General features: G+C 36.2%; 1 protein-coding gene across 1 annotated transcript; it reads left to right on the top strand.

The window, feature by feature from the left end:
* The first annotated feature begins 1,875 nt into the window (after positions 1-1,875).
* LOC137737058 (uncharacterized protein At3g49055) lies at positions 1,876-10,021 on the top strand. The gene is made up of 5 exons (XM_068476408.2): positions 1,876-8,218; positions 8,321-8,397; positions 8,567-8,678; positions 8,778-8,894; positions 9,563-10,021. Exons 1-5 carry the CDS (start codon positions 6,818-6,820, stop codon positions 9,917-9,919), a joined length of 2,064 nt encoding a protein of 687 aa, XP_068332509.2. The 5' UTR covers positions 1,876-6,817; the 3' UTR covers positions 9,920-10,021.
* The last annotated feature ends 687 nt before the right edge of the window (positions 10,022-10,708 follow it).

The raw sequence follows: 10,708 nt of genomic DNA on the forward strand, positions 1-10,708 counted from the left end.
TTAAAATAATAATAATAATAATAATATTAATAAAGGTTGCTATTTCACCAAAGAGAGATTATATTCATACACCCCAAATTACTTTTCTCACATTTTTTTAATTTTTTTTACACACCATTAACACTTGATAGAAAAATATTAAAAAATAAAAAAAATATGTGAGAAGTAATTTAGGGTGTGTGAATAAAATCTCTCTTCACCAAAAATCATAGGTAAAGCTGCTGTTCCTCTCTTCTATTTTTGATTTTTGCTTTTTGTTTTTGTTTTTTTTTCCTTCTGAAAACTGAGTAACGCTTAAAACTCCATAATATTATAAACTATAAGGACGAGAATGTAGCACGAAATCCCGGTGGAAAATAGTCATAAAAAACAAATAAAGACCAAGAACATTTAGGCAACGGGAGGCGACTTATTCAAACAAGCAATTGATTAGAAGAAGCATCATCGTTTACTTTTAATTTTCCACCAAAACTTAGGGTGTGTATTCAATTGAGAATTTGAGAGACTTTAATGAATTTTTATGGAGTTTAATTGATTTGTAAATATTCTATATAAAATTTTGATTCAATTCTCTCGAAATCTCATAGGAAGATATGAGATTTATGGATATTTAAAATACACTACGAAATCTCTCTAATTCGCTCTAATTCCTCAACTCTCTCAAATTCTTTAAAATCAATTTCTAATTGAATACACCTGGAATGTTATAAACTTCTTTAAAATCATAATTGAATACACTCGGATTTCTAAGGATTTTAATAAACTATCTTAAAATTCTAATTGAATACATCTTGAATTTTAGAAAATCACTTAAAATCTTGATTGAATACCCCTAAATTCATTAAAAGAATTTAAATCTTTCAAAATCCGAATACACCTCTCTTAAAGTCAAGTTAGCTGCAGCAAGCACACAATTAAATACACCTCCCTTAGAGTCAAGTTAAATGCAGCAAGCACATCAGGAAACTCCGAGGCAATTGATGGAAGATTTAAATGAAAACCAAGGTTCTGACCCTCTCTCTCTCTCTCTCTCTCTCTATATATATATATATATCTCTATGTATCTATATTATTACACATATATATGTATGTGTGTGTATAATTAGAGTCCGTTTCAATGAACGAAAAAGAGTCCGACTCTTAATAAATAAATGCAAATGGCGCTTCGCAGAAAACAATCATGCACAACTTTGTTTCTTTGGTTAGACAAAGTGATATTCTAACTTATTCAAATTTGCTACTTTGTGTATGGTGGTTGGATATTGTAATTAATCTAATATAGAGATTGTTTGGAAGTACTTTTAAAATAGCTAAAAATATTTTTGAAATCAATAGTTAATAAAAATGTAAACGCTCTTAAAACTCAAATTTTCTCTAAAAAAACGTTTCTAATCATTTTAAAAACATATCCAAACGAATCGATACCATTGTATTAGAAAAATTATTGGAACTAACAATTCACTTTTTGCTTTTGGGACTTGAACCTAAATAAGAATCCATTATCCATAATATTTTTTTTTAATTTTTTAATTTTTAATTTTTTGAAAAAGTAGAGTTTTATTTAAATCTATGGATGAAATGGTGATCCACAAAATTAATGATAAACTTATAATTACTTTTTTAATTGTGGAATGGGCAGGAATTCTAGGGTCGTTATCTTAATTTTTAAAAGAAATTAATAGCTGTTTGAAACAGTAGTAGTCTCACCTAAACCTAATTTGGATGAATTCTAAGCCCTGGTGTAAGTATAACGAATCAGAACGTGTTTCTTGAGGCTGATGTTATGATTGATAATTTGATATTGATAATTTGATTCTGCTACTTTAACCCAATAAATAAGGTAAAAGACGGATTGATTCTAGCACGCAATGGGGCGGCCTTATTCTCTTGTGTGAAAGGGCAGAACTATGTCAGATTCACATTAAATTTTTTTGTTTTTTCTTAGGAAGGTCACGAAACAAACATGTAATTTTATGTTGGCTAAATAACCAAAATGGTCATTGAGATTTACATAACACATCACTTTGATTCTTGAAATTGAAAATCAATAGAAATGGTCTCTAAGATTGTCCACCATGCATCATTTTGATCATTTTGTTAAAAACTCCGTTAAAGTGTCCCGAAGCTTTTGGCTAGAAGTTTTGACAATTTTTAAAGTTTCGTAATTCAATCGTTTCTTAACCAAATTCGACTCATAATATATCAAAATGAAGATAAGAAAGTGTAGAACAAGATTATACCTATTTGGAAGCCCAATGGTTGCTGGCCGAAAAATAGCCTCAAATGTGACTGGTCCGCTGGAAAACTTGCCGGAAACTGAGTAAACTTTAAACGTTCATAACTTCTTCAATACTCAATGAAATCGTGATTCAAAAATGAAAATTATACTTCTCGACGAGACCAAGAGAATGGTACCTTTATTGATGGCTAATTCACCGTAGTTTGGCCGAAAAACGGCTTGAAAGTGGCTAACCATTTTCGAGTTAGTCACTTTTGAGCCATTTTTCGGCCAAACCACTGTAAGTTAGTCGTCTAGAAAGATACCATGCTCTTCTTCTCGTCGAGAAGTATGATTTTCATTTTTTAATCACTCAATTTCATTGAGTATTAAAGAAGTTATGAACGTTTAAAGTTTACCCAATTTCAGGCGAGTTTTTCAGTTTTTCCGCGTATCAGTCACCTTTGAGGCTATTTTCCGGCCATCTCCGGCAACCATTGGGCCTCCAAATAGATATAATCTTGTCCTACATTTTCCCATCTTCATTTTGATACATTATGGGTCGAATTTGGTTAAGAAACGATTGAGTTATGAAGCTTTAAAAATTGCTCAAACTTCCGGCAAAGGGCACCGGTACACTCAACGGAATTTTTAATGAAATAACCAAAATGATGGATGGTGAACAATTTCAGGGACCATTCTATTGATTTTCAATCTCATAGACCAAAGTGATGTGTTATGCAAATCTCAAAGACCATTTTAACTATTTAGCCTTTTACGTTTGTCATATTTTTACGTGGTATTATTATTACTAAACATTAAGGTATCATATTACGCATACTAAATATATAATAATACCTAAACATACAAATATCATATTACACATACTAAATATATTATATGACGGTGCGACAATCATTTAATGATACTGTAAACGTACAAATATTTATTATTATTGTTGTAGATAAAAGTTAACAGTGTGGGAACACGAAGTTAAGGTTCTGAACAAGTGAAAGGGTTAGGTTGTAGGGGTCCGAGGGTTGTTGAAGCATGGGGTCAAACTCCTTTATAACTCTGTTAACTTGGGGATTCCGATCACTAGGGTTTTGAAAATTGATAGATTTCTCGCACGTCACAACCACTCCCTTTCAAAATTTAATAAAATCAAATAAAAAGCCGAAAAAATTGTTCCTGCTTAAAAAACGTGGGTACGAGTTCAACTCCTTTTTATAAGACTTGGTCATGTCGATCTACAGAATATATTGGGCCTAATTAAAAGAGACAAAGAAATATGGACCTAGTAGCTGACCCATTTATACTGAAACCCTTACTCACACTGGCCCAATATGTAGGCCCTGTTTAAGCCTAATGTTAATATTTGGTTTGATTTTGGGTCTCAAGCGCAACCCGTTGCTTTGGGCACTCCTTTAGTGGGTTTACGGTTTACCAACCACCCAAGTCAATCGAAATTGGTTGGATGGGTGTGGTTTTAGACTTTAAAATTTTATTGGGTTTGTATCACAATTGATTCTTGAAATTGACCATCACCATCAAGATGGTCTCTGAAATTAAAAATCAATTAATGTAGTCCCTGAAAATAGGTGTCGCAAATCAATGTGGTCCTTCCGTCACAATTCTGTTAAAAATTTCGTTAAGTGCTAATGTGGCACATAAATAGACTTCACAAGATTTACGGATTTTTATCACGAATGATCCCTGAAATTGACCCACACCATCATGGTGGTCCCTGAAATTGACCCACACCATCAATATGGTCCCTGAAATTAAAAATCAATCAATGTAGTCCTTGAAAATAGGTGTCGCATATCAATATGATCATTCCGCCACAATTCCGTAAAAAAATTTGTTATGTGCTGATGTGGGTTTAATAATTAATTAAAAAAATTGTCTAAATACCTTTTTGCACAATGGATTATTTATTTTTATTTTTATTTTTTTATAGTAGGGCCTAATCCGAAGAGAGATTCCTTCCATAAATTCTTAAAGGCACAAGGCTTAACCAAGGCCTAAGAGGGGTTGTGGAAATATTTTTCAACCAACAATAGACACACCTTGGTTATAACCTCATTATCTCAAGGCAGACCTCGCGTTTCTTTGCATCACCAGACTACCAGGGAAGCGCCGAACAAGCTCTCCAAGATTAAGGTTATGAGAATGTTGATCGCCTAAATGTTAATGGTGATGTCACAGAAGTCGTTGCCAATGGGCCAAGCCATCACCAAAGGTGATCTCGATTCAAGTTCAATTAGGTGAATGGTGTCGAAGTGTGTAAAGATGAGTGTATTGGTAATTTTTTTTTAGAGAATAGAGAGCGAATGAGGTAGAGAAATGTGGACTGGGATCGGAGGTGATTGCAAGACTGGGTTTTTTGGTTGACAATTTTTTTATTAACTATTAAAGTATTAAGCCTATTTGTAATTTTTTAAATTTAATTAAACTTGTGTGGCCCATTTATGTGTCATATCAGCACATAACAAAAATTCTGATAGATTGTGACGGAATGACTACATTGATTTGAGACACTTGCTTGCGAGACTATATTGATCAGTTTCCAATATCATGGACTATTTTGATGTCGCAGGTCAATTTCAAAGACAATTTTGATATCGTGGGTCCATTTCAAGGACCATTTGTGAGAAAGAAAAAAAAAAAAAAAAAGACTTATGGGGCCCATTTTTGTGCCACATCAGCATTTAACATAATTTTTAACAAAATTGTAACGGAATAACCACATTGATTTGCGACACCTATTTTTCAAGGACTACATTGATTGATTTTCAATTTCAAGGATCATCTTGATGGTGAGGTTAATTTCAGGGATCATTTGTGATAAAAACCCAAGTTTATTTTCAGGTAAAAATTTGACCACCTGTTTAATAGGTGGGTTGAATTGAGTTGAAGTATTATTAGCCTGACTAAAACTGATTTGTCTGAATATTAATAATTCTTAAATGTACATGTATATTACATAGACATATACATAAAGCCTATTAGTTATTAAGCACATCTGTTAACGAAATTTAAATATTAAGTAACAAATAGTGATTTTACACACCAAACTCACATTGTTTAAGCCTAATATGACATATATTTTGCATTACTCGTCACTCATATTCACTTTAGGAATAATTAAAAAAGTAAATAATCTCAACCTTGGAAACTGCCCAACCCAACTCGCCTTAGAACGGTTTGGATGGGTTTGCCCATTTTTGGGTGAAAATGTGTTTTAATAATGTCAACACCAACCTACTAGGTTCGCCAACAAATTGAAGTTCAACCCAACTAACCCACCCAATGCCCACCTTAATAACCAGTTCAATGTTAACATCATGATCAAATTGGTCCATCTTAAGCCGTATGTTATAGCATAACCTAACCAACAAATTCAAATAAGCACTCGTTTGGGTAGATTATCTTCATCCATAAGCATTTAAGTAGATTGTATAGGCTACTCAGTACTATAGTCTAGTGATACTCATCTTCACTTGTAAGTGAGAGGTTTTAGGTTCGATTCTCGCCAAAGGAAAATTTAAACCACATTATTACTATCTCATTGTGAGACTAAGCTCATCTCCTCTCCCTTAATGTAGATAATATCATTTGCTAAAAAAAAAAAAGATTGTATAGAGTTTTACACCTTTTTTTTTTAATGCAATCGACATTCTATATTAATCTACATTAAATAATAGAGATAAGATTTGAACTCAAGACGCAATAGTAAGAGGTATGATAGTATTCTTATTTGCTTGTAAGTGAGATGTTTGATTTTCACTAAAGACGAAGTTAAACCACATCACTATGAGGCAAGCTCATTGTAAACCTTATCTCACTTACATATCATCTCAGTATAGATACCATCGTTCGTTAAAAAAAAAAAAATAATAATAATAAAAGAACTTTCATGTCATAAATTAAATAATAATTGAGAATACTAATTATTTATAATCATATCTCAAATTCCAATGATTTACGATTTTATTTTTCAATGTTAAATTAATAACGTTACAATTTAGTGATATTTATTTGATGCAACATTTACATAACAAGTGAGAAATGCGACAGGTTGTCGCATTTTACCTCTTACTCCTAGATTACATCAAACAGAACACAAAAATAACTTTTTGACAAAAAAAAAAAAACAGAAGAAGTAAAAATTAAAAAATATTTAGTAAAAAAACGGAGGGAGACTGGTTGGTAGTAATCGTTGTCGTCACTGCTACCGTGCTACGCACCGTCGCTGGCACTCTCCCTCTCTGTCTCCTCCTCCTCCTGCTCCATCTCGTTTTAAAGGTACGAAATCCCTTTCCCAAATCCATCTCTTTAAATTAAAGCAACTTGCAAATTCCCACTTTCGTAATCCTTCTTCAACAAAGTTACCGCCCAAATTTCCCACCTTTCCAATCACACAAACTCTCCAGTTCCTTTTCCAATTCGGCTTCCAAATCCCTAGGATTTCAAAATTTTCCTTTTTACGAATTAAGAATTGTTGTGATATTCGGCGATTTGATCCTACTCGGAATGATACTTTGCTTGCACAATCGGCGATAGCAAGAGTTCGGCGATTGGCGTATATATTAAATGGCAAGCACCGGCGACGAGGACAACGATGCGGTGCTCAGTGACGTGGAGGGCGACGATCCCGTGCCGATCGTGATCAAGACTCCGTCGTCGGACGAAATTTCCCCCGAGCGGTTTCGCGAGCTGATCACCGAGCTGGATCGCGAGCGGCAAGCTCGGGAGGCGGTGGAGAATTCGAAGTCGGATTTGCAGGCTCAGTTCAATCGGCTGAAGGCTCTGGCGCACGAGGCGATAAAGAAACGGGACGAATGGGGGAGGCAGAGGGACGAGGCGTTGCGTGATAAGGAAGAAGCTTGTAGAACCAACGAGAAGGTCACGGCGGAGCTGGCGGAGTCAAATAGGGCCAGAGAGGAGGCGTTGCAGCAGAGGGAGGAGATTGCGAAACAGTTGGAGGAGGCGGTGAAGGAGAGGGACGGTTTGAGGGCTGAGATTGGAAATTCGACTCATATGCTCATGTCTGGAATGGACAAGATATCGGGGAAAGTTAGCAATTTCAAGAATTTTGGGGGCGGGGGATTGCCAAGGTCGCACAAGTACACGGGATTGCCCGCGGTTGCCTACGGAGTGATTAAGCGGGCGAATGAGATTGTGGAAGAGCTTGTGAGGCAGATTGATACTACAGTGAAGTCTAGGAACGAAACGAGAGAGCAGATGGATCAGAGAAATTATGAAATTGCAATTGAAATTTCTCAGCTGGAAGCCACGATTGGCAGTTTGAGAAAAGAAGTAGCAACGAAGACATCTGCAGTTGAGAATTTGGAGAAGAGCATTGCAGAAAAGAGTGGGAAAGTGTCGGATATTGAGAGGGAGATGGAGGATAAGTTGAGTAAGGCTGAGAGTGAGGTTTCACAGTTGAAGCAGTTAGTTGGAGAGTATGATGATAAGTTGACGGATTTGGACTCGAAAACAGAAGCACAGAGGGGTTTACTTTTTGATCAATTGAATTTGGTTTCCAAAATTCATGACCGGCTATATAATATTATCAAAATCGTTGATGCCAATAATTTGGATCAGTCAGAGTTTTCAGAGTCCCTGTTCGTCCCTCAAGAAACGGACATGGAGGAGAACATACGTGCAACTCTGGCTGGGATGGAATCCATTTATGAATTAACCAGGGTTGTTGTCGAGAAGACAAGGGATTTGTCTGAGGAAAAGAATCGTGAGATTAAGAGTTTGGATGAAACAGTGAATCGGTTAGTTAATGAGAAAGAACAAATTGGATCTTTGCTGAGGAGCGCATTGTCAAAGCGAATCACATCCAGTCCATCTTCTAAGACAAATGAATTGTTTCAAGTTGCAGAAAATGGTTTAAGAGAGGCAGGAATAGATTTCAAGTTTAGTAAGCATGCTGGGAATGGAAATGTGGATATTGAGTCGGAGGAAGATGAAATATACGCATTAGTAAGTAACCCTTACTGTTAATCTGTGATGACTGTTGCTTTGAATTCGACTCGGTTTCAAACTCAATTTTCATTGCTGATATAATTGTTATATCATATACAGGCTGGGGCTTTGGAGAACATTGTTAAGGCAGCTCAGCTTGAAATCATTGACCTGCAGCATTCTGCGGAGGAATTAAGGTACACTGTTGTGCCCAAAATTATTTAAACTTTCAAATCAATTTTGATGTTTGCATATGCACCTTAACTTGAAGTTTCGTTTCTACTAACGAAATACTTTTTCTTTTATACTGTTAACTTTGTCCTGACATGGTATTGTTATGTTACATTTACTGTTTACCGTATTAAGGGCAGAGTTGAGTTTACTCAAACAGCATGTTGAGGCTCAAGCTAAGGAGCTCGACCACAGAATGCATAGAATCGAGAAACTTGAAGAGAAGGAGAGGGTAGCAAATGAAAGCGTATGTTATTTGTGTTCTATTTACATTTCAGTGATCTATTGTAGCACTTACTTTTCATGATCCAGTTGGAGGACTCATGTAAAACCCTTCTGCGTGTAGGTTGAAGGGCTAATGATGGACATTGCTGCTGCTGAAGAAGAAATTGCAAGATGGAAAGCGGCAGCAGAGCAAGAAGCTGCTGCAGGCACAGGTGTAGAACAAGAATTTGTGGCACAGGTAATCTTGCAAGTTTGGCATGATATCATTTTCTTCGCTTGGTTACCCAGTTGTTTGCATTCAAATGATATATATCTCAGTGGAAGAAATAAATATTTAGGGCCTGAGCTGATATAATTTTATAAGGCAGATAGATTTGCCCCACAGTCCTTTTCAGGAGTAAAGGGAGTGTGGTGGCATTTTGCTGAGTTATAGATCCAAATTGTTACCATGTCTAGCCGCGTCCTGATTGCGAAGGGAAATATAGGACCATATCGTAAAGGAACAGATACTTGTGACATGATGAAGTGTATAGTTAGCAATATCATTACTATTCATAATATTCAGACTACAATCATTTCAAATATTTAACTGATTCAAACACCTAAGGCCTGGAATTTTTCGTATTATAACAAAACATTTGGAATCCATGTATTCTTCTCTTTCTTCCCATACAAACAAAGACTTATGTTTCGGTAATATCCATTCAAGATCGCTACAAAGCATTGGGCTTTAACTAAAGTTCGTGAGTTTGAAATCTCACACTCCAAATGGACCCAAAGTTTTATCGTAACAATCAGGGCTTGATAGTTTGCAGAAAAAGGTTTACGAATTTCATTTCATATTTACATATTCCATCTTCATTGTTCAACTAGCATGTTCATAATGACTATGGTTGGAACCTGCAGTTGTCGACGCTTAAGCAGGAACTTGAAGAGGCAAAGCAGGCTATTGCGGAAGCAGAGAAGAAACTCAAGTTCAAAGAAGAGACAGCTGATGCTGCCATGGCAGCTAGAGATGCTGCTGAGAAATCATTGAAATTGGCTGACTTGAGGGCAACCAGGCTCCGGGATAGATTAGAGGAGCTTACGCGACAGCTTGAAGAAATTGAAAATCGGGAAGACACAAGAAGGGGACTGAGTGGACCTAGATATGTATGCTGGCCCTGGCAGTGGCTTGGGCTGGACTTTGTTGGTGTCAGTCGCACCGACACACAACAAGAGAGTAGTTCAAATGAAATGGAGCTCTCTGAACCTCTTTTATGATTAGCACCTTTTTTCTGTCTTTTCCCTTTTCTTTATAGTTTTATTTTGTGTATTTATTGTGATATTTCAAAATTAGAACAGTAAAAAAATGGCTTCTTTTAACTCTCTACTCTTCAATGCCCTCTTATTTGCAGTGGACATGTAATTGCTTGTTTTCGCAGGGTAGCTACTTAAGACGCAAGGTAACCTTTCTTATTCATGCTTCTTTTGGGGGAGGTTGCAGTTTTCTCACTGTGATTTAGTTTCCGGTTGAAATTTTTCGTGGAATGCTTCGTTGGATGTGTGGGCACACGAGAAAGGATAAGATTAGGAATGAGGATATCCGAGTTAAAGTAGGAGTAGCCGAAATTGAAGGAAAGAAGAGAGAAAATCGGTTACGGTGGTTTGGACATGTGCAACGAAGGCCTACTGATGCTCCAGTTAGAAGATGTGACTACGGGGCAGAGGTCCAGGGCCGAAGGGGTAAAGGGAGACCTAGGAAGACTTTGGAAGAGACTCTAAGAAAAGACTTAAGAGTACTTGGATCTAACGGAGGACATGACATTCATACCAAGGCGATTAAAGAACGCAACGACGTTCTAACGGAGGACATGACATTCTGAACGCAATGACGTTTTAGGATTCATATAGCCGACCTCACTTAGTGGGAAAATTACTTGGAGATTATACATCTGATGCCGTATCATGTTTTCTTTACGATGTTGGTTCATGTTTTCCTTTACTTGTATCCCGTTTTAGTTTCTCTTGAGTTGTATTATGCAAGAACATCCAGAAACACAAGAATATGAA

This window comes from Pyrus communis, chromosome 13, assembly GCF_041283825.1.
Source record: "Pyrus communis isolate YQ-2024b chromosome 13, ASM4128382v1, whole genome shotgun sequence".
Lineage (NCBI taxonomy): Eukaryota > Viridiplantae > Streptophyta > Magnoliopsida > Rosales > Rosaceae > Pyrus > Pyrus communis.